Below are 26235 nucleotides of genomic sequence, written 5' to 3'. Positions count from 1 at the left end.
TAATCAATAAAAACAAAAACTTATTACTTGAATTGGAAAAAATAAAAAACAAGAATGACAATCAACTTGAAGTAATATCGGTATGTATGATTTAAATAGAAAAAATTGCTCCTCATATAACATTGATAAAGATAGTTACAGAATAATTTGACTTGTAATAATAAACATTGATATATATATATATTTTTTTTTTCGGAATAAAAAAATATTTATGTTAAATTTCAAGTAATTACTTTAAAAAAATGAGCAATTTTTTGTTAATTTTACTCTTCATAATAACATTCATCTATCGAGTATTGATTAATTGTTTTTTTTTTTTTTAATTGAGTCCAGGTTCCAAGTTCAAGTTTGAATATAAATAATGATGAACAATCGAATAATTCAAATCCCAAACAAAAACCAGCACTATTTCAAAACACATTGGTAAGATAAATGATATTTTATATAAAATAAGTAAAACAAAATTATCTTTTTATGAAAACTTAATATCCATATTACTATTTTTTCAATTATTATTGAGCATCATATAAAATATATACACAAATATATATTCATGATTGTATTTTTTTTTTTTTAATTTTTCTGAATATAAAAAAAAAATCAGAAGTATTTTAATTGATGTATAAATACTAAATTCATTAAATAACATCAGAAAAATATTATTTTCATAATAATATTTTTTTTAATCGTACCATACAAATTTTATTTTTTCTTAAAAATTTGCAAAATGAAAATTAAATAATGTTTCTAAAAAAAAATTTAAAAATTTATATATATATCAATGTTTTTTTTTAAAAAAATCAGAATTATTTCATTAAATTATATTGGATTTTTCAGACTTCGAATGTTACTATGGTAAATGCTGAACATGATCCACAATTATCTTGTTTAACACCAATTACAAGTATTGAAAATTTATCAACACAAACAAAAACTTCAACTATTCAACCAGCATCGTTTTTGTCAGAACCAGTAAGTTTTTATTAATTTAAAAGTTAACGACAAAACATATACATATTTATTTTATCACCTTGTACGTAATATTAAATAGTTTTTTAACTTTGGACAATTATTTCTAGTTTTTTTTTGTGTTTTATTCCAGCTTTTAAATTTTAACATCGTTTTTTTTTTTTTCCTTTATAAACTTAATCAGAAAAAAATTATTGGAGTAAAACTTTTTTTTTATATTATTGTTCAATTTATTTTTGTTTAAATTATTATTAAGAAAAAAAAATATCCAATTCCATTTTACAATTTTCAAGTTATTTATTTATAAAATGTATTTAATCATTTTTCCTGTAACATTTTTATGATGTTGATTGTAATAATTTTTTTTTTTTTTTTTTTAATTTATTTTTTTATTTTGTAAAATAAGTAAACTGTTCAATATAAATATTCGTTTTTTTTTTTTTTTTATAATATTTAAAATAATATGATATAAAATTTGAAAAAATTTAATAAATGATAATTTATTATTTTAGACTTTAGAAAATACTCCAGAAAATATTCAACAAACACAGTGGACTGATTCAACAACAATAAGTCATTTGAATTCATCAACACAATTTAAAAATTTAAACTTTGGGTCAAAGAAATTTCTATCAAAACCAGTAAGTATATAATATTTATGAATGAATTTATTAAATAACGTCAAGAAACAATTATTTTTATATTATTATTTTTTTTTCATAATGATGAGTAATTCTAGATTTAGTTTATAATTTATGTTTGCTTTTGTAATATATTTCGTTATTTATTTTAAATACTTGTATGTTATTTTAAGTATATCTCTTAAAGAGTATGTATCATCAAATTTTTGTTTTCCAATGAACTAACAAATAGAATTAATAAATTTAAGATCCATAAGATCATGATGTTTTTTTTTTTTTTTTTTAAATTAGAATTATTTCATCAAATTATATTGGCTTTTCCAGACATCAAATGTTACTATGGTAAATGCTGAACATCCACAATCATCTTGTTCAACACCAATTACAAATATTGAGAATTTATCAACACAAACAACAACTTTAACTATTCAACCAGCATCAATTTTGTCAGAACCAGTAAGTTTTTATTAATTTAAAAGTTAACGACAAAACATATTCATATTTATTTTATCACCTTGTACGTAATATTAAATAGTTTTTTAACTTTGGACAATTAGTTCTAGTTTTTTTTTGTGTTTTATTCCAGCTTTTAAATTTTATCATCGTTTTTTTTTTTTTCCTTTATAAACTTAATCAGAAAAAAATTATTGGAGTAAAACTTTTTTTTTATATTATTGTTCAATTTATTTTTGTTTAAATTATTATTAAGAAAAAAAAATATCCAATTCCATTTTACAATTTTCAAGTTCTTTATTTATAAAATGTATTTATTCATTTTTCCTGTAACATTTTTATGATGTTGATTGTAATAATTTTTTTTTTTTTTTTTTTAATTTATTTTTTTATTTTGTAAAATAAGTAAACTGTTCAATATAAATATTCGTTTTTTTTTTTTTTTTTTTTATAATATTTAAAATAATATGATATAAAATTTGAAAAAATTTAATAAATGATAATTTATTATTTTAGACTTTAGAAAATACTCCAGCAAATATTCAACAAACACAGTGGACTGATTCAACAACAATAAGTCATTTGAATTCATCAACACAATTTAAAAATTTAAACTTTGGGTCAAAGAAATTTCTATCAAAACCAGTAAGTATATAATATTTATGAATAAATTTATTAAATAACGTCAAGAAACAATTATTTTTATATTATTATTTTTTTTTCATAATGATGAGTAATTCTAGATTTAGTTTATAATTTATGTTTGCTTTTGTAATATATTTCGTTATTTATTTTAAATACTTGTATGTTATTTTAAGTATATCTCTTAAAGAGTATGTATCATCAAATTTTTGTTTTCCAATGAACTAACAAATAGAATTAATAAATTTAAGATCCATAAGATCATGATGTTTTTTTTTTTTTTTTTTAAATTAGAATTATTTTATCAAATTATATTGGCTTTTCCAGACATCAAATGTTACTATGGTAAATGCTGAACATCCACAATCATCTTGTTCAACACCAATTACAAATATTGAGAATTTATCAACACAAACAACAACTTTAACTATTCAACCAGCATCAATTTTGTCAGAACCAGTAAGTTTTTATTAATTTAAAAGTTAACGACAAAACATATTCATATTTATTTTATCACCTTGTACGTAATATTAAATAGTTTTTTAACTTTGGACAATTAGTTCTAGTTTTTTTTTGTGTTTTATTCCAGCTTTTAAATTTTATCATCGTTTTTTTTTTTTTCCTTTATAAACTTAATCAGAAAAAAATTATTGGAGTAAAACTTTTTTTTTATATTATTGTTCAATTTATTTTTGTTTAAATTATTATTAAGAAAAAAAAATATCCAATTCCATTTTACAATTTTCAAGTTCTTTATTTATAAAATGTATTTATTCATTTTTCCTGTAACATTTTTATGATGTTGATTGTAATAATTTTTTTAATTTATTTTTATTTTGTAAAATAAGTAAACTGTTCAATATAAATATTCGTTTTTTTTTTTTTTTTTTTTATAATATTTAAAATAATATGATATAAAATTTGAAAAAATTTAATAAATGATAATTTATTATTTTAGACTTTAGAAAATACTCCAGCAAATATTCAACAAACACAGTGGACTGATTCAACAACAATAAGTCATTTGAATTCATCAACACAATTTAAAAATTTAAACTTTGGGTCAAAGAAATTTCTATCAAAACCAGTAAGTATATAATATTTATGAATAAATTTATTAAATAACGTCAAGAAACAATTATTTTTATATTAATATATAGAGTAACTCTTAAAGGGTATGTATCATAAAATTTTCATTTTTCAATTATTTTTATACTTTTTTAGACTTCAAATGTTACTATGGTAAATGCTGAACATCCACAATCATCTTGTTCAACACCAATTACAAGTATTGAAAATTTATCAACACAAACAAAAAATTCAAGTATTCAACCAGCTTTGTTTTTACCAAAACCAGTAAGTTTTTATTAATCATTTATTAATTTAAAAGTTAAAAACAAAACACTTAAATTTTTATATTTTTACCTTGTTCATGATTATAAGTAGTTTCTTAACTTTAGTCATTTTATTTTACTTTTTATTTGTGTTTTATTCCAGCTTTTTAATTTTTAATTTAAAAAATTACTAGACAATTTTTTTTTTCTGAATATATTATTGGTTATTTATTTCTGTTCGTAAAATCTACTTTATGGAATTAACAAACCTTTTTTTAGTATTTTTTAGTCAATTTATTTTCAAATGTAATTTATCATTTTTTCTGTAACATTTTTATGATGTCGATTTTAATAATTTTTTTTTTCTTTCTATTTCATTTATCTTGTAGAATAAGTAAACTGTTCTATATCATTTATTGTATCATTTTAATAGTAGTTTAAACATTCAAAAATTTAATTACAATTATGTTAATCAATGATATCGATTTATTTTGTTTTTTTTCAAACTTCAATGAATACTATAGTGAATTCAAGTCCATGAACATAATCAAATTATTTAAATTTTGTGCCAGTATAATTTTTAACAAAATCATTAAGTAAATGTTAATTATCAGTGAATTTAGAAAATAACATCAAGAAAATATTATTTGTATTATTATTTTTTTTCTGTAATAACGAGTAATTTTTTTAACTATAGTTATTTAATTTTTTTTATTTAATTTTTTTGAGCTTTGAATAATTTTTTTTTTCTATTTTTTTATAAAAATTTATATTTAAAAAAAAAATTTTTTTAAAAGTTATTTTGAAAAAAAATTTACCAATAGAAGGTGTTAGCTGTTTTGTATTCCTTGTTAAATAATTCATTGTCATATAAAATACACTGTTGAATTTTTTTTATTTTTTAGTCAATTAAAAATCTATTTATGTTTTCTAAACATTATTATTATGTTTATTTCATTTTGAACAATGTCCAAATTTTTTTTAAGTCAAACTTTTCTAGCATGTTAATTGAGTAATTGAATATTTATAATGCTCTATTTAAATTTTTTTTAGAATGTTTTAATTGTTATTATGATTTCTGTATCTTAGTGATCTATTAAAAATTTTATTGCAATTTTTAATTCTCATATAAAATTAAATTAAATAGCATTCTCAGTTCGTACGATATATTATTTTCTCTTGACTCAAATTAGACATTGTGTTAATGAAGAAAAAATGACATTTTCTTGTATAGATAAATATTGTTATTTATTCAAGCTCATTAGTGTAATCAAATATTGTTCGCTTTCGATCATAATTTTCTAAAAAAATTTCGTTAAATTTCTATTGATATTAAAATTCAAAATCTTTGTAAAACTTTGTTTTATTATTTTTTTTTTTTTCTAGATAAGAAACTCTTCATACCATAATAAGTCATTGTTTCCTGTTACTTATGGTCATTGTTCAAATAATAATTCGATGCTATTATCGCAAATTAATTCTGTGTCGACATTAAATGATGTTAACTATAATTATCAAGAATGGGATAATTTTTATCAGCCTACTAATGTATGTATTATATGTTTAAAAGTCTATTCATTTATTTATTATTTTTCTGCTTAGTAGTAATTATAAAATATTTATTTCTGTTTTCTTTTTCTTTTTTTTTTATAACTTACCATAGACAATAAAGAAAAAAAAATTTATTATTAATTTTTTAATTAATGTTTATCTTCATTATACAGTTAACCAATTGGAATCGTCCTAGCCAGATGACACGTGATAATATTTTTCGCCCTTACAATATGAACAACACAATTACTTCTGGTTTTTATGATGCTTTAAACAAAAGTTCTACAGAATCTGAACTAAAAACTAGCGATGAGGTAGTGTAGTTATAAAGTTTTTTCGATTTTTATAGAAAAAAAAATTCAATGACATTTTATTAAATAATGGTGAAGTGGAGGGAGTAGGAAAAGAATTTATTTTTTTTTTATTTTTTATATAGTTCTAAATGTAAATGTTCAGTTTTTTTTTTATATCGATAATTCAATCGAATTCGTTCTGTTCTTCTTGCAGATAACTGGATTATAAATAGCGTAGACTAAAAATTAGCTATAAAATTAACTAATAAATTTATTTTTCTCGAATTTCTTAATATTTAAAAGTTAAAAAACTTACATGTAATTAATGTTTTTCGTTTTTGACAGATTGATATTCGTCAGTCAAAAAATTTTGATTCGGGTTCTCTACTCTTGATTGGTGAGCCTACACCTCTATCATCTTCTTTATCTCTTCGTGCAAATGCCCTCCAAAACACCGAAAATAATCAGGTATTAATATATCAGACATATATATATATATACAGCATAAGTTATCAAAAGTAAAACTTGTACTACATTTTTTATTTTTATGATGATTTGAAAAATTATCATGTTAAAATTTCTTTATTATTTTTATTTTGTGTTTTAGATCGTTCAAAATGATTTAGATCAGGTACATACTAATTTACATGATGGACGAAATGATGCCAATAGTGTTATTAATAATGAGGTAGAAATAATAATAATGATAATAATAATAATAGTAATGTCATAACGTGTATATATATACTGTAAAACGTTAAATGTATTTTTATATAATAACGAATTAAAATTAGAATTTAGTATTTCTATTGGTTTTATTTTGTGTTTTAGATTGTTGAAAACGATTTACAAAACAGACAAAATATCGATCACGATAATGCTAATAATGAAGTAATAATAATTATAATAATAATAATAATATTAATAATAATAATTATGTTATAACGTGTTCATATATACTATAAAACGTTGTAACATGACATTTCGAGTCAGCTACCTTCTCGGACTGCTGCTATGGGAATTAATATATTTAAATAATTATTCTTAAATAAATAATTATTTATATTGTACATGAAATTTATTCGTCTGATTTATAAGCCAAAAATTAATATCAAGAAAATAGTTTATAGCAAAATACAATAATCATAATATCCGGAACATAAAACTAAATCAGAATAAAACAATAAAATCTGTCGAAAACCCAACTGCAACACTGCAACGAAACGAAACTGAACGAAATCTCAAACTTAAACTTAAACGTAGTCAAAATCGAAAACTGAAAACACAAAACTTACGACAGACCTCGATCAATCAAACCTCCCATAGGCTCAGTCTTCGAGGCAAACCAAGAGTCGCTCAGTGTGTGGGTTATGGAGAGAGGGACGGGTAAAGTCGTATAAAGATTTATAAAAATAAAACAAAAGATAATTTTATTTAAACAAAGCAAATCATTTTACTCAAAACTTAATTTTAAAATATTTACAACATAAACTAACCAATATCGCAAGTACTAGTTTACCTCAACTTAATCGTAGTTTATAGTATATAAACCCCCAGTAAACATCAACTCTGATCAAAGGAAATTACCATGAAGAAAATAAAGAAATGACCCTGAACTGACTACCTCAACTTAATCGTAATTTATGGAACATAAACCCCCAGTAAAATCAATCCAAGATCAATATCAATTAATCAAAAATTGTTTGTAATAACTAAAATTCATCAGGATGAACCCAAACTTTAACAACACGAGGCCAATCCTCAGGGTTAACCCCAAAATCGTAACGTACCTTTCGAAACGAAAAATAAGCACGTCTGCTCAGTATGATGATCGAAGCAAGAGAGCCAGACCAACTCGCTTAACATAACATAAAGCCCTCAGACTATATCTAAATTCTCCCCCTTCTACTTCGTCTGTAGTAAACTATTGTTACATAATAATAATAAGTTAAATGAATATTGACAAGATTATAATATGTCTCAAGAATAAAAAAAAATAATAATAATAATAAATAAATAATCATCACTGGCAAGGAGCTTGACAAATAAATAAATAAATTAAATGGGTTTTTAAGGCCAGCGAGTGAATCTCGCTACAGCCCCCCCCCCAAGACTCGTTGACGGTGATCAAAACTCAATCCTGCGGTTCTTGGCGTTGAGATGGTTCTCCTGGTTGAGTCCTCGTTCGTAGGGTTCCTGAAACAACTGGTTGGGAAAAGGGAACAATAAACTGGACAAGTAAAATTTTAGTGTAACGAAACTAATTTTAATATCACTCAGCAATGGTACAATGACCCTTTAAGTTTAGGAGGCTATGGCTCAACCGACTAGCCTGAGTATATTTTTATTATTTTTTTTTTTTTATATATAGGGATTAAGCCCCGAATAACAAGTCTTTTTTCTTCCAGTCATTTATATTGGTTATTACTCTTTTTGGTAATTAACTAAAGGGGGTTTCTCCCCGAATAACAAGTCTTTTTTTTTTCATTTGTACTACTCAGTATCATACTGGTATAACACCAAGGGGTTTTTCCCCGAAGACTAGCTTTATTGCTGGAAACGACACGTTGGTAATGTACAGGGAAGGTGCCCATGTGAACTAGATCCCTGGCAATAGTAGTTCTTCCATGCAGGATCACCCACGTGGTTGTTTTGTGGCCATCCCATATATTCATCCTGGACTACCGCCCTTGGTACATACTGGTTCCAGTGAGAGTGGAACCTGCTTAATTCTGGTGGATCTGCTGGACCAAAATACCCACTTTGGCTGTCGGGATATCCCGAAACCCAGTCAAAAGAGTGCGAGGTACTCTCGCCAAACCCTCTTGACATATCAGCTGAGTTAGGTACCAACCTTTGTTGATCCCACTCTGAGCGAGATCTCGCGAGTTCCGCTCTACTTGGAGCCCGACCAGCACTGTCAGGTCTGGTACACTGGTGGGTGTGATGTAAATGTGACCGGCACTTCCAGCAATGTGGCCTCTTTTTCCATCTAATTTTCTCACCAGACTGAGTTGAACTACCAGCAGCTCGCGGAGTGTTTGCCTTTGCCTTTTTTATGGCCCCCATAGATGTTGTTTGCACTTCCAATGGCTTATCTATGGCCTTCGAAATCGATGATGCTTCAGAGGGAAGCAATTCAGCTGATGATGGTTGTTCGGATACTGGCGAAATTGTCTCTTTGCAGGTTGCCCCTACAGTTGTAGCGTCTCCGGAGTTTCTCACCTCCAGTGGTGGCATCACAACAGCTGATGATTCCATAAGTGGAATACCAAAACCGAAGGTGAGCTTCTCCAATGGAATCGACACCTTAATTGCTTCTGGTCGGGGTTCGGCGTCTACTTTTCTTGGTAAGATGCCGGTTTTCCCCAGTATTGATTCTGGTGCTTCCCATGGTTTTGGGTTTGTTTTAAACCTCTCGCGGTCTACACAGACATTTACCACCGACATTATGGTAGGCGTGGTTTTGGATTGGCCTGGATTCCTCAACTTGCGGGTGTTTATCATGTCGGCAAGATTGGAGGAATCAGATCCGAAAACGCTTGTGTCCAAATCCGAATCTGCTCCTGGCGTACAATCAAGCGTATCTTCAACTGGGTTTGGCACTAATGGCTTGATTAGTTGTGCAGCTTCTTCTGGTTCCATGGAGAGAAGATCCACCTCATGTGGCAATGTACCTGAATTTCCTGTGGCTGGTTCTAACTCCTCAGTGAGGTTTATGAACTCAAAGTGGTCGCCCAGTTCATTGGTTGCTGCCTGACGTTGTCCCATAACCTGCTCACAGACCTGTGATATGGCTAAAACCAAACCGGGGTTCTGAGTTGAAATGGCCTCTAATTCCCCACGATGTGGCTCCAACAGATCTACCAACACCAAAGGTACCACAGGTCTTTGCGTTGCCTCATCCGATCCTGACGTTTCTCCCTGTTCACTACCAGTATCGCTATCTAGAAGCCTTCGCCCCTTCATCGTTCTAGACAAGACCTCTAGATTCTTGCCTGGACTCGGCTTTGTTCTTCCTCTGGTTGACCTCCTGCGTGGTATTCGGTAGGACTTCAGTTCTCTCATCTGATAAAAGAAATAACCTTGGTGTTAGTGGCATGACACGGTATTAACTCGGAGGTTTATTTAATTCTGTGTTATCCACGGTTTTAGATCAGAGATCGCGACTTGTCCTAAAAATTTTCCAGCGAAATCGGTCAACTCATAACGATTTGGTGAAAGTTTACGCGTTACAACGAAAGGGCCTTCAAATGGTTTTTCGAGGTTAGCCGAATAACGTTTGGCCGCGTTGGAGAGTGGGTGAGTTTTCCTCAATACCAATTGTCCTTCAAAAAATTCCACGTTCCGGTGTCGCGCGTTATACTGGTTGGCCTGCCTATCTGTTGCTTCTCCCCGGGCAAAGGTTAAAGCCTGACGAAGTGTGTTCAGGCGCCTCATTCGCTCGTTCCACTTCTCTATGGGGATCGGAACCAGGGTGGTTTCACCCTCGAATTCCCCCCGAAGTGAATTTGGTGGTCGTAGTTCCCTACCTGAATTAGCAAATGCGGGATTCGTCATCAGCGCATCGTGATAGGCCGTATTATACGCGAAACGAAATTCTGATAGGTGAGTATCCCAATCTTGGTGATTACCATCCAAGTAGGCTCTTAACATTGTTTTAAGGCTTCGGTTAACCCTTTCCACTGGATCTGCCTGTGGATGATAGGGTGGTGTGGTCTGCAGGGTTATCCCTGCCCACGTTGCTAACGCTTTGATCTCTTTATTGGTGAATTCAGTGCCGTTATCCGTAATTAATACGCGGGGGACTCCATGGCGATAGATTACTAAGTCCTCGAGTTGTTCTCGAATGGATCTACCCGTAGCAACACGCAAAGAGACTAACTCCACGTATTTCGTCATCTGGTCTTGGATTACCAAAAGGTAAGCTTTACCGGTCCGAGAGCGTGGCAAAGGTCCCATGATGTCAGCCGCGATTACTGACCAGGGTTCTTGGATGAGCCGTTTACCCATTAGCCCACGCGGTTTAGCCGCATCAGACTTGGTTTTCTGGCAAATTTCGCATCGTGATACTATCGCGGATACTACCCGAAACATATTTGGCCAATAGTACTGGGTGGATACCCGTCGATACGTCTTATCGATTCCCATATGCCCGGTATGGGGGGGGGTATGACATTCCAAGACCGCCTGTTCGTAATGTTCCCGCGGTAACACCAACTTCCAAGCAGATAGGTCGGGAAATTCAGTAACAACGAAAGGTAACGGTCGGTGGTGGTACAACCGGTCCTCTATTATTTTCCAGTCCGGGTGACTATCAGGAAAATGTAGAGTTTGACGGAGTTTCTTTTTGTACCAAGCATCTCGAGTATCCTCGAGTAACTCGGCTTGTTTAAGGGATTCAGGGATGCGGGATAGTGCATCTGGCACGTGGTGTAACGCCCCTTTGCGATGCACTATGACGTAGTCATACTGCATAAGTTCGAGAGACCAACGTGCCAAACGCCCCGTGGGGTTGCGCAGATTGTTCAACCACTTAAGGCTACTGTGATCAGTGATAACCGTGAAGGAGTAACCCTCCAGATAACATCGAAATTTACGGATAGCCCAAATCATCGCGAGACATTCTTGTTCGGTGACTGTATAGCGAGTTTCCGTATCGGCCATCGTACGACTAGCATACGCGATGACTTTCTCGTCTTCCCCGAACTTCTGAGTTAATACGGCCCCAAGTCCTACACTACTAGCGTCCGTTTGAAGGGTAAAAGGTAGTGAAAAATCTGGACATGCTAGCGTTGGTGCTGAGGTTAACCTCACTTTTAATAATCGAAAACTTTCCGCCTGGGGTTCACCCCAAATCCACGGAGTGTTCTTTTTTGTTAATCGCGTCAAAGGTTCGGCTACAGAGGCAAACTCTGGTATAAAACGGCGGTACCACGAAGCCATTCCAAGTAGCCGGCGTAGTTGCTTAATGTTCGTAGGTGTTGGGTAATTAATTACTGCCGCGGTTTTCTCAGGATCGACCTGGAGACCGTCGCGGTTTACGATAAATCCCAAATATCGAACCTGCGAGCAACAGAAATGGCTTTTCTCCCGGTTGATCGTAAGGTTCGCGGTTTTGAGGTCCCCTAAGACTCTACCTAAGTAAGTCAGGTGTTCCTCGAACGTTTTTGTTACAATAATGATGTCATCGAGATACACAAATACAGTGGGATAATATCGGTGTCCCAATAATCGATCAGCTAGGCGCTGCATCGTCGCAGGAGAATTGGATAAACCAAACGGCATGCGCAAAAAATGATATAAACCGTAACCTGGAACGATAAACGCGGTGATCTCCCGAGATTCAGGAGTTAGAGCAATCTGGAAGAAAGCTTGGCTGAGATCGATGGTAGTTATATACTTGGCCAAACGTAATTCGTCAAGGATAGACGTCATATCCGGGATCGGATACGCGTCCTTTTTAGTTACAGAATTAACTTTACGAAAGTCGATACAAAACCGGTATTCGTTCTTGCCTTTCGGGACCATCACAACTGGGCTAGCCCATTCACTTTGTGATGGCTCAATAATCCCGGTAGCGAGCATTTTGTCGACTTTGGCTTTCATGATCGTGCACATAGCAGGGTTGGCCCTGTAGGGTTTTTGACGTATTGGTGGATTGTCGCCTACGTCAATGTTGTGCATGGTCAGAGGAGTCACCGGAAAGGGTGAATCTGCTGAGGGTAATTCTGGAAGGTTGAAATCGAGGAATTTCCTCAACTCTAAGTCTTCCTCTGAGCTTAAGGTTTGTAGTCCGTTACACTGGATGATTTTGGTGGCGTTTATTACTGGAACGAAAAGGAATTTACGCTCTGGATCGTCGCGGTAGTGCCAAGATCTATCACCGAAATCTATCACCATACCAGCAGTCTGGAGAAAATCTAACCCAAGTATGAAATCCTCAGATAACGAGGGAAGGATCAGGGCCTCCATTTCTGTTATCTTTTCTTCAATCATAACTGATAAGGTAACCGAGTGATTAACCATTTCGATCTGACCACCAGCAGTCATTATTCTACGTGGTGTAATAACCTTCTGTTCTAACCCGGATTGTTCAAACAACTGTGTTGCGGTTTTACCAGCAAACGTTCGATTTGCGCCTGAGTCTACAAGTGCGCGAATAATGAGCGGCCCAATGACTATGTCTAGATGAAAAGCCATGAGTTTAAATGGTGGTGGTTTGACCTCCTGAGGTATGAACTCTGGAGCCGTTGGTGAAAGTTGGACTGAATTCGCCTCCTCCGGAGTTAGAATTCTGCGGTTTTCCGCGAATCTCCAAGGAGTTTTGATCGATGGTGCCGGTGGTAGTGGGGAACTAACGGGTTGAGACTCATAGACCGGCTCTATGGTTCTCGGCTGGCGTTTCCCGGATTACACGAAGGGCACGTCATCGTGGTAACTCCCGAACGTCGACAACGAAAACAAAAACGACGTCTAGGTTCTGGACAGTCGCGATGCAAGTGGCCAAACGAATCGCAGTTCCAGCACTCGATAGCATTATCCCCTGGTAGAGTTAATCTCTGGTTCAAGTAATACCCAGCGCGTGGCGGGTTGATAGAATCATCAGCTCGAGCAACAACTGGAGCGATCGGGCTTGTAACCTGGGTCGACTGATCAACTGTTACCGGCGAATTCTTGGTTTGATCACGGTGTTTACTACGTAAAATCTCACGACCGATTTTGAGAGCCTCGAACTCGTCAATGAAATTAGGTTCTACCTGATTGTCAAGAAGCTCGCCATCCTCATATAAAATACGGAGGTTATTTGGACGAATTGGTCGAGATGGAGCAAAAGTGGTAGTGCGCAACGTTGGACAGGCGAAACCCGGGCAAAGAGATAACTCTGGCCTCGGAGGTGGTCTCCGGGTTTGAGCGTTTTGGTCAATTTGTTCCTGTCGGAACGCCTCTTCCTCTACGGCTCGCATTGTTGTGAATGCTCGCGACGAGATCATTTTTTGTAAAGGAGGCAAGAGATTACGGATCGTATAGATGACGCGCTCGCTTTCAGGCCAAGGAGGTGAAGTGCGCTGGAATAAACCTCTCATACATGAAATATAGCTGCGTACCGACTCTTGTGCCCCCTGGGTCCTCTTATCAATTTCCTCGCGTAAGGCTCGTTGATAATCGAGGTCAGAAAAACACATTCGAAGAGATTCCTTTAGATTCTCCCAGGTTCGGAGTTCATCCGAATGGGTCATGAACCAGGTCAAGGCTGATCCTCGTAAACAGAAAGATAAGGCTTGTAACAACTCATGGTCTCTTGCACCTATAATCAACCGCGCTTGATCAACACGATATAGAAACTCCTCAACATCTTCTCCAGGTTTGCCTGAGAAAAGGAGGTTACAGTTTAACAAGGTACGCAAAATCATGGCTTGGTGACGAGAATCTGGTTCTGAAATACGACCATCCTCGACCGAAGGTGTGGCGACTCGCCTACTTGGCAACACAGGTAATCCTGATATATCATCGGGATATTCCCGTCGGCGAGATAAATTATAACGAGTGCTGCTACTTGGTGGTAATCGATAATCCTCAACAAGTCTCCGCTGAGCTGGAGGTTCGCAAAGATTTATTTCCCGAATTGGTCTACGCCCTTCTAAGCTATGCGGATAGCTTGTTGGTTTCGGAGGTTCCACACGAGCTGCTCCATCGTTCACTTGAATTCGAGGCAATTTAGCAAGTTTAGTTCTACCCAACGTTGGTGTGGGCTTGGCGAGCTGATTCCCGTAGGATCCTGGAAACGACGTAGGGTTCAACCCTCCAGAAGTGACATTCGCATCGGCCTCGGCTGTTCCAAAGGTTAATCCTTGGTTACGGCTAGGAATCGCTTTGGGAGGTGGCATATTGACTGCGTCAATATCAGCAAACATATCCCCTAAATCGGTGATCGACGATTTAACCGAGCACGTTGGTGACAAACGCCGGCGTTCACTGCGGGTTCTCCCGTCAGTATCACTCTCGTCAACCGAATCAAATAACCCTGGTACCACGAGACTTTCCCCATCACTGGTCGTAACCAACTCCTGCGTCTCCTTCACAAGATCAAACGAGGAAGAATTTGTTTTGCCCTTAGGTCGGCCACGAGGTTTCTTAACCACGTCCAATACTTTGGGGATAGCCCCTTTCTTAGATTGAAACGAGATTGACTCTGCCATTCGAAAATTAACGAATCTAGCAAAACAAGAGAATTTAGTATTAATGTACTGTGATTACCCGCCGAACAATTTTCGTATAAAATAAGATCGTGCTGATCGCTTAACTAAGAGACAGATAGCTCAGTCGTTGGGTTAACCCAGGTTTAGGGGAGATCTAAGCACTACGTAATTCAACCGGATAAATACAACAACAATCAAATACTAAACTTCTTCGGCAATAGTAAGTCTGATTATAATTACCATAAACGATTTGTAAACGCAAAACTTTACTCAAAATCGTAAGCTACAATTTATTTCTTTATCAATTAAATAGACAATTGTCAATAATATGATTTTCTTAAACTCGAAATAATACTTGATCGAACTTCTCTGAGAAGAAAAAAAAAAACGTGTTGTCAACAAGAACTGAGTCGAGCGTCTGTGGTCGGAATGGCTCAGGCACACAATATAAAGTAAAAAAAAAATAGAGGGATTTTCTTCTCCTAGTTTCTCAGAGCTATCACAATAGTAAAAAAAAAGGTAGGGGAAAGGAAATGTAACAAGGAAGCTATAGAGAGGGGGCGTACGGCGGCTCGTCGTTGGCTCTGCTAGTCGGGGGTGCGGGCCAATATTTTCCCCCTCTTTTTTTTTTATATACAGTAACAAGCAAAACAAAATAAAACAAAGGTTTTTTTTTTCCTCTTTTTTTTTTTTTTTTTTTTTTTTTTTTTTTATAGCTAAAACTCGAGAGATTAACTAAAACAATAAAGATAACTCTTACCGGTAACTATAATTTCAGAGATCGACTCTTTCTTTTTTTTTTTTTTTTTTTTTTATAGCTAAACTCGAGAGATTAACTAAAACAATAAAGATAACTCTTACCGGTAACTATAATTTCAGAGATCGACTCTTTCTTTTTTTTTTTTTTTTTTTTTATAGCCAAACTCGAGAGATTAACTCTTTATTTTATAACTAGAACTCAAGAGATTCACTCTCTTTTTTTTTTTTTTTATATTTTACAACCGAAACGCAAGAGATTGACTCTTTATTTTGTAATTAAAACTATAGAGATAACTCTTTATTTTATAACTAAAACTCGAGAGATTTACTCTTACGGTACTTTCGGTTAAAATAATAAGTATTTATTGTTTTCCCCGGAGAGAAAAAAAACGTCGTGAGTCAAGCGTACACTCACGACAATGGGCTTGAGCGCGCGGCGAATGTGAGACAGAGAAACAACTGTGGGGGTGTGTTTAAGTCACGCGTCGGTTTACAGACAATGGCACGAGCCATGAGTCCCTTAGACTAAAGAAAGAATTTATTTTTCCTATCAATTACACCCCGATCGTATACATATATATATATTTATTTTTATTATATATTTTTTTCTTTTTTTTTTTTTTTTAATTGTTTTTTTTTTTTTTTCTTAAAACACGGGAATACAACTGTCCCCGCAGTGGTTTAACCACCGGGAGTTTTAAAAGAAAGGAAAAGAATACACCACTATGTAAGTTCTAACTTACCTTTTTTTTTCTCCCAGTTGTGTAGTCAGGTTTATCCCCGGTTCCAGTCTAATAATATACACTACACACACCGTTAACCATATATTGTTTTTTTTGTATATATATATACCACACGTAGTTAATTTAATTGTTAATTTTATATATCTTCAACACTCAATCCAGATACACAGAATTTTCACTCAAACGCGTTTGACAGCTGCGTGGTTAGAATGCAAGTGGCGAGTCAGCCGGCTGATTAGTTAGTCGACATCTTCTCCACTTGTATCCCTCCGCGCGCATGCGCGGCCGAATAAAACCGATGCTGCTTCGTGTGCTGTGTTTGCCCGCGAGTAATTCGAACGCTAATTTCAACAATCTCGCTTCTGGGTGATTTCCCATTGTTTTAATTAGTTCATTAATAATTCTAATTAATAGATTAATGGAGTTTTATCTCCAAAAGCATCTCACGGTGGTATTTTTCTTTTAGGCCCAATTTAACCGGGTTTATTCCCGTAATAGTATTTTAATCTTCGGAGCTTGTCTCCCATAGTCACCCCAGTGTTTCTCCATATTTTGTTGGTTTCCCAGAGTAACAGGGTGTTCCAGTCTCTAGAGTTTACCTCCGATTATGACGACAGTCGTTCTCAACCCAAAAAAATTTTTCTTTATTTTTTTTTCTAGGTTTAGGTTATTCCTTCCTCTTTATATTTTTTTTTTCTTTTTGTATATATTTTCCTCTTTTTCAATATACGTCTTCTTTTTTTTTTTTTTTTTTTTTTTTTTTTTTTATTTAAACTGAGGATCTTCCTCGAGCTTTTTTGTGATTGAGGATCTTCCTCGTTTTTTTTTTTTTTTTATATATAATTTCCACAACAACATGTCCCTGTTTGGGCGCCATTTGTAACATGACATTTCGAGTCAGCTACCTTCTCGGACTGCTGCTATGGGAATTAATATATTTAAATAATTATTCTTAAATAAATAATTATTTATATTGTACATGAAATTTATTCGTCTGATTTATAAGCCAAAAATTAATATCAAGAAAATAGTTTATAGCAAAATACAATAATCATAATATCCGGAACATAAAACTAAATCAGAATAAAACAATAAAATCTGTCGAAAACCCAACTGCAACACTGCAACGAAACGAAACTGAACGAAATCTCAAACTTAAACTTAAACGTAGTCAAAATCGAAAACTGAAAACACAAAACTTACGACAGACCTCGATCAATCAAACCTCCCATAGGCTCAGTCTTCGAGGCAAACCAAGAGTCGCTCAGTGTGTGGGTTATGGAGAGAGGGACGGGTAAAGTCGTATAAAGATTTATAAAAATAAAACAAAAGATAATTTTATTTAAACAAAACAAATCATTTTACTCAAAAACTTAGTTAAAGATATTTACAACATGAATTAACCAATATCGCGAGTACTGATTTACCTCAACCTAATCGTAATTTATGGAACATAAATCCCCAGTAAACATCAACTCTGATCAAAGGAAATTACCATGAAGAAAATAAAGAAATGACCCTGAACTGACTACCTCAACTTAATCGTAATTTATGGAACATAAATCCCCAGTAAAATCAATCCAAATTCAATAACAATTAATCATATTTTGTTTGTAATAACTAAAACTCATCAGGATGAACCCAAACTTCAACAACACGAGGCCAATCCTCAGGGTTAACCCCAAAATCGTAACGTACCTTTCGAAACGAAAAATAAGCACGTCTGCTCAGTATGATGATCGAAGCACGAGAGCGAGACTTACTCGCTTAACATAACATAAAGCCCTCAGACTATATCTAAATTCTCCCCCTTCTACTTCGTCTGTAGTAAACTATTGTTACATAATAATAATAAGTTAAATGAATATTGACAAGATTATAATATGTCTCAAGAATAAAAAAAAATAATAATAATAATAAATAAATAATCATCACTGGCAAGGAGCTTGACAAATAAATAAATAAATTAAATGGGTTTTTAAGGCCAGCGAATGAATCTCGCTACAACGTTAACTGTATTTTTATATAATAACGAATTAAAATTAGAATTTAGTATTTCTATTGGTTTTATTTTGTGTTTTAGATTGTTGAAAACGATTTACAAAACAGACAAAATATCGATCATGATGATGCTAATAATGAGGTAATAATAATAATAATAATAATAATATTAATAATAACAATTATGTTATAACGTGTTCATATATACTATAAAACGTTAACTGTATTTTTATATAATAACGAATTAAAATTAGAATTTAGTATTTTTATTGGTTTTATTTTGTGTTTTAGATTGTTGAAAACGATTTACAAAACAGACAAAATATCGATCATGATGATGCTAATAATGAGGTAATAATAATAATAATAATAATAATATTAATAATAATAATTATGTTATAACGTGTTCATATATACTATAAAACGTTAACTGTATTTTTATATAATAACGAATTAAAATTAGAATTTAGTATTTTTATTGGTTTTATTTTGTGTTTTAGATTGTTGAAAATGATTTACGAAACAGACAAAATATCGATCATAATGATGCTAATAATGAGGTAATAATAATAATAATAATATTAATAATAATAATAATAATAATAATAATAATATGTTTACTTATATTGAAATCTTCATAATTTTCAGAATGAACGAGATGAAAATAGACCATTTTCTCATGAAGTAGATGGGATTCAAGTAGGAGATAACATCGATCGTTCAAATCCTCGGGTAATTTCTCAATAGTTTATAAATTTTAATTTGAAATTTAAAATATATTTTTTTAACGATATTATATTTTAAAGAAGATTTTGTTTATTTTTATTTTTTTAGGTTTGGACTCACTTACATGGAGCAGTATATATCAAACAAGCAAAACTTCGTCGTCTTTGTCTGGATGGGAAAGCTGAAAAAAGGAACTTAGCCGGATCAGTCAGTCGACAACTTATGAACATGCTGGTACCAAGAGACGTACTAGCTGTCCATTCGTTGTCTGGCAAAAGTTCCCCAGCTTTTCCAGATAAACCCCTTTTACCGCGAATTGATTCACGGATTACTGAAGCGATTTTTCGTAAGTTCTCATTTATTAATTATTTAACTGTTATTAATTAAATTTTATTATTAATGTAATACAATATATTGCAATTTTTTTTTTTTTGTTATTGCAGAGTATATCAAAAAAGAAATTATGCCCAATGCAGTAAGAGCAGACTGCAATGCTGGCATTACTGGCATCTGTGCTGATGCAGCTAAAACTTGCAGACGACGTCGTAATAGAAATGCCAATTAAAATAATATTATATCGTAAGAAGAGTGCCTTTATTGATATATCATGATTTTTTTATAAAAGTTGAAAAAAAATTCAATATAATACATATAAATAACATTTATCAAATCTAAAAACATTGTTTGCTTTAAAATATTAATAATAATAATGATAATAATAATAATAATAATAATTTATTTACTTATTTACTTACTTACATTAGATGCTTTACATGAATTTGTTCTATAAGATCTTGACACTAATCTTATTGGATTTCATATCAATAAGAATTTTTCTTACAGGAGTTTGTCTTACATGGTATATTTTTCTATTGGATTGTTTTATAAGGATAAGTCTTATAGACGCTTTTTGATAGGTCAACGATGTCTTATTGGAGAACAATGTCTTATTGGACCCGTCATCAAACAATTCTTATAGGATTTTATATCAATAAGAATTTTTCTTACAGGAGTTTGTCTTACATGGTATATTTTTCTATTGGATTGTCTTATAAGGATAAGTCTTATAGACGCTTTTTGATAGGTCAAAGATGTCTTATTGGAGAACAATGTCTTATTGGACCCGTCATCAAACAATTCTTATAGGATTTTATATCAATAAGAATTTTTCTTACAGGAGTTTGTCTTACATGGTATATTTTTCTATTGGATTGTCTTATAAGGATAAGTCTTATAGACGTCTTTTGATAAGTCAACGATGTCTTATTGGAGAATAATGTCTTATTGGACCCATCATCAAACAATTCTTATAGGATTTCATAACAATAAGAATTTTTCTTACAGGAATTTGTCTTACATGGTATATTCTTACAGGTTTATCCTATAAGAATCAGTTTGTCAGTGGAGAAAAATTTTCTTATTGGAAAACGACCAAATTCTTATAAGCAAAGCGTATAAGACCTAGAAATAAGACAGCCTTATCAGACTGTTCTATACGATTTTTTCGTACGTGCTCTCATTATTATTACTAATCAAAATAATAGTTGTATGAAACGACTCATGTTAAAGATTGTAAGTACATTAGTTAACAAATTAACATTGGCAAGCACAACTGTAGTTGCGTACGCTGGTTATTGCGCAGGATTGTTTTGCCAATATTTTTGAATCTTTGCTGCAATCTGCGATACTGCAAGGCAGTATTAAACGTATGACATTGTCAGACATTATCGTCAAACTATCCAACGCTGAACACTGCCTCAAAATATTGCGGTAAAACATTTGGATATTGCTTTATGATTTTGTATATTATATTTTATTGTTGTGTGTGTGCTACTACGAAATTGCTATATTTTATTAAAGAAAAAAACCAATCAACGAATTTTAAACTCTTCAATTGTGAGTATTTGTAATCATTGTTGAAATAATACATATACAATAATAATACATAATACATAAATAACAGTATTTTATAAGAATATTATTGATACATAGTGTATTAGCTTTCAGTGTCTGTACTTTTTACCAAGTTAATTATAAAATAATAATATTTATTGATGATAGTAATATATAGAGCTTTTAGTGCCCCTAATTTATACAAAGTTAACTCTCGATGCGATCTGAAATACTTCCACGAATTCCCAGTCAGTATTTCAGATCATAGTGTGACAGAAATTATTCACCAACCAACTAGTTATTAAATTTGTAGCTATTGTTTGCTTTTAGTGCCCCTAATTTATACCAAGTTAAATCTCGATGCGATCTGAAATACTTCTACGAATCCCCAGTCAGTATTTCAGATCATAGTGTGACAAAAATTATTCACCAATCAACTAGTTGATAAAGTTCTAGCTATTGTTGGAATAACATTGATAAAATAATTGAGAAATGATAATGTTTATTGATGATAGTAATATATAGAGCTTTTAGTGACCCTAATTTATACCAAGTTGAATCCCGATGCGATCTGAAATACTTCCAAGAATCTCCAGTCGGTATTTCAGATCATAGTGTGACAAAAATTATTCATCAATCAACTAGTAATTGAATTTGTAGCTATTGTTGGAATAATATTTATAAAATAATTATAAAATAATAATATTTATTGATGATAGTAATATATAGAGCTTTTAGTGCCTCTAATTTATACAAAGTTAAATCTCGATGCGATCTGAAATACTTCCACGAATTCCCAGTCAGTATTTTAGATCATAGTGTGACAAAAATTATTTACCAATCAACTAGTTATATTAAATTTGTAGCTATTGTTGGAATAATATTCATGATATAATAATATTCATTGATGATAACCATATATAGAGCTTCTAGTGCCTCTAATTGATACAAAATTAAATTAATTATACCGCAGCAAGAAAATAATTGGTGTATATACCGAAGAACCTAGCTTTAGACAGTATTTTAGATCGCAGTGAAGTGCCTATTGATAGATGGCGTAAGACACCTGCGTGCGCCGTTTGTTGATAAATTTTTTAAAAAGATGCCTTCGTAATGGTAAATTAACGGCCTTGCCACTAAAATCGGTATCACTCTGAACTATATAAATTTCTAATGGATTTTTTATTTTTTTATTTCACTTATATTTTTAAAAAATAATTTTTTTATTTTTTTTTTTTTTGGTAATACAATCATTCATGAATTGATTGATTATTTTTACTTTTAAGCTGAATGTTTAAACAAAAGAAGTGAAATAATATACAAAATCAAAAATATAATTTTTGTAAAAAACAAACTCGTTAAAGTTGTTCTTTACGTTAGCTTAGTACTACTGTATATACTAAATTTTTATTCAATTTAACAAAAAAAAATAAAAAATTAAAACAAACGATGATAAATAGTTTAGGAGAATTAAAGCTGCCTGTGTTTGAAAAATAAAATCGAAATAAAAAAAGATCACGTTTTATCCTTATTACACAAACAAACTTTAACGCCGCGGTTTTCTTCACAATTCCAAGATAAGGTTTTTCAGACGAAAACTTTCCAGCAAAGATGCAATTTGGTGATTAACAATCTCACTATTTTGCATATATCTTGTTATTGAATTAACTTTTCAGCTTGTCTTTAGATGAGCTTGATATTAGATTTTTTGGTATTTGCAGGGTATTTCATATAAATTTTTTTGGAAACGTAAATTATATTTCTGTTTTTCTGTATTTTTTTGATAACTCCACCTTCCATTATAGTTATCACAACACTAGTACAGCTGTAATTGAGTTGCTGATGAATAACAATCAATAAATCAATCAATGCAAACGACAAATATTCTTGTTTACCTGGGATAGGCATAAAGAAAAGATTTTTTAATTTCTTCATTTTCAATTTAAAATAGGCTATTTTGGAGTTACATCACATATTTGAGTCCTCTTAAAGAAAAAATTTGTCAGCTGTACCTGATTAATAATCAAAAAAAATTTTTGTCAAATACGCCCTGGTAGAAATATTTCTCCGACGTTTCTCCTTCTTTTTTCCAACTTTTCTCCGCCATTTCTCCACCTCTTTACGAAAATGACCCATAGTTGGAGAAATGGCGGACAAATTTCTCCAACCTTTTTCCAGCCAAAAATTTACTCCATTTTTTTCCGACTTTTCTCCAACTTTTTTCCGCCATTTCTTCAACCTGAAATTTACTCCAACTTTTTTTCAACTTCTTTCCAACTTTTCTCCAACCATGGGTCATTTTTGTAAAAAGGTGGAGAAAGTTGGAAAAAAGGCGGAGAAAGTTGGAAAAAGTTGGAGAAATATTTCTACCAGGGCGTGCATACGATATCTGTTTTCTAATAATTTGACGTTTCTATTGAAAAATTATTTATTCGCATGTGATACAATATCGAGTCTTAGATAAAAGTATTGTCGATTATTTTGAATGGACATATCATGAAATTATATTAAGTCTTAGCTGTCTGTCAACCTGATCTTGGAATTGTGAAGAAAACCGCGGCGTTAAAGTTTGTTTGTGTAATAAGGATAAAACGTGATCTTTTTTTATTTCGATTTTATTTTTCAAACACAGGCAGCTTTAATTCTCCTAAATTATTTATCATCGTTTGTTTGTAAATTGAATAAAAATTTAGTATATACAGTAGTACTAAGCTAACGTAAAGAACAACTTTAACGAGTTTGTTTTTTACAAAAATTATATTTTTGATTTTGTATATTTACAACTGTATGAGTTTGTATACAATCATATATGGTTGTATATGATTGTATATGGTTATATAAAAACCGTTTATCCCGGGTAGATAGTTTGTCAAAAAAAAAAAAAATAAAATAATGAAACATTCACATCATGTGAATTTAAAAGTACATTATCAACACCATCAGTTAAAAGATCATTAATTTCTAATGCTCCATGTGATACTGATTTGCCCAATCATTTAAGCTATGCATTGTAACAACAGATTCAGACTCATATTATTATTTAGAAAAAAATCAAAACATTAATGACAGTATTCATTTACAACTATCTCCAAACTCAACATGCAACTGTCCGAAAAATCAAGATGATGATGATTGTGATGATAAAAATACGACATTTAGATTGTCCAGATGTTACATCAATAAATCGTTGACATTCAGCCTACATTTGAGGGTCCAGATCGTAGAACACGCTGAGCGCTCGAAGCCCAAGAAAACGCGACTTAAAATAGGTAAAAAATTAAAAAAAAAAAAAATACAATCTTATAAAAAATTAAAAAATACATATTTTCCTTTTAATAATTTTTTTTTTATAATTATTAGTTAACGCGTTAAAAAATAAAAACGAAAATTTTTTTTTTTTTTAAATATATTAAGGGAGTACTTTTAAGATAATCCAAATAGAAAGTTTAGGAAAAAGCGTAGTGTTAATTGCAACAAAAAGTCTATATCGGAGCCCGAAATTTTTGCCTGATACTGTACAAATCCCAGCCAATCACAGCCAAGTTGTGTTCGGGAAAACGCTCGGATTAATGTGTACTTGTGTTTGTGTGAATCTATGATGCTTGTTGTGACAGCTGTTTATTTAGTTGTAAATTGAGATTATCAATATTGGAATATGCATTTATTTATTTATTTCATTTGTTAATATAATCAATTTGTTTAAAAATAATTGGAAATTTTAATTCAATAAAATTACAGTTTATTTATTATCTAGATGTTTGTATGTATATGTGTGATATATAAAATAAGTGGAGAGTTTCGCACGACCCATCATTGTCGCTCGGATACACTCGGCCTCACGTTCATGTCAAATATTGATAAATATTGCAAACTTTAACTAACAATATCTCTGATTCTAGAAAGTTCAAGCGTTTAATTTTTTTTCCAAAATTTTCTAAATTATATCAATTTTGACATATTAATTTTTTATTAAATTTGTAAGAACCGTTTTTTTGTTAGAACTAAAAATATAAAAAAATTAAAAAAAAAACCTATACCTGCAATGTTAAACCACGTAAAAAGTTCACCTGTTTAGACTCAATTATCTCTAATACTAGATTGTTCATCATCACAAAGTTAAGATCATTAGATGCAGGGGAATTTCAAGATTTATATATCCAAAAATTAGAAAAATTGTAAGAAAACTAATCGACGGATGTACTCCCTTAAAGTTTATATAAAGAGTGAAAAACACGGTCCTGTGTGCCGCTCGACTATACACTGAAAAAACGTTCCCGCTGCAGGCACGGTCTATTAGACCGGTAATGGTAGACCGCTACAGTAGCAGGATGTCCATGTAAATCTGGTTTTTTTCAAAAAATGAATTGACGCATAGAAGGACGTCGGAGTTAACTTGATGAAACTTAGAAAAAATAAGAAGCCCTGTGGTCTAGTAGTCAAGGCAAACGCCCGGAAAGCAAAAGACCCGGGTTCGATTCCCGGCGGGGGAACTTCGTTATTTTTGGTTTTTTTTCAAAGCACCCGTATATTCTTGGTAAACTGTACTGCTGTGGCAACTGAATGCGCACATCTGTATGCGCGGTCATATACGGTTTACGACTTTGACATCACTTATAGGTTAGGATTGAAATTTAGAATTTTTCAAATGTTCAATTAAACATTTCTTTTAATGCAATACGTAACCTTAGCCTCTAACCTGAAAGGAGGAAAGGGAAATAAGATAACCAGAGAACAAGTAATTTCATTTTTACCATTTATTTATAAAATTACCAACACTTAAAATTATTAGAGAGCAAAAATACGAGATCCATCTGTCGGCCATCTTTATGGCTGGCGACTCGAGCCACGTCGACCTCGTCCTCTGCGTGGTGGACTTAGTGCTCTGGCTTCATCTTGATGAGGGAACCTTCCAGAGTGAGCAAAATCGAGATCCGTTTCGCTTGGTGGTGCTGATGGCAAACGTACTCCTCGTGGTACATTGCACCCATAAGCTGGAACATATGGACCAGCAGCCAACCAACGTGCTGAGC

General features: G+C 32.0%; 1 protein-coding gene across 1 annotated transcript; it reads left to right on the top strand.

Moving 5' to 3' along the window:
- Positions 1-852: 852 nt before the first annotated feature.
- Positions 853-19877, top strand: LOC122858345 (putative uncharacterized protein DDB_G0291812). The gene is made up of 16 exons (XM_044161223.1): positions 853-972; positions 1482-1610; positions 1935-2066; positions 2580-2708; positions 3033-3164; positions 3664-3792; positions 3930-4061; positions 6229-6351; positions 6491-6571; positions 6715-6774; positions 18669-18728; positions 18878-18937; positions 19087-19146; positions 19235-19318; positions 19421-19658; positions 19756-19877. Exons 1-16 carry the CDS (start codon positions 853-855, stop codon positions 19875-19877), a joined length of 1791 nt encoding a protein of 596 aa, XP_044017158.1.
- Positions 19878-26235: the final 6358 nt, after the last annotated feature.

The sequence above is a fragment of the Aphidius gifuensis genome, linkage group LG1 (genome assembly GCF_014905175.1).
Source record: "Aphidius gifuensis isolate YNYX2018 linkage group LG1, ASM1490517v1, whole genome shotgun sequence".
Lineage (NCBI taxonomy): Eukaryota > Metazoa > Arthropoda > Insecta > Hymenoptera > Braconidae > Aphidius > Aphidius gifuensis.
The sequence above is the reverse complement of the archived record's forward strand: the minus strand, read 5'-3'. Positions and strand labels throughout refer to the sequence as shown.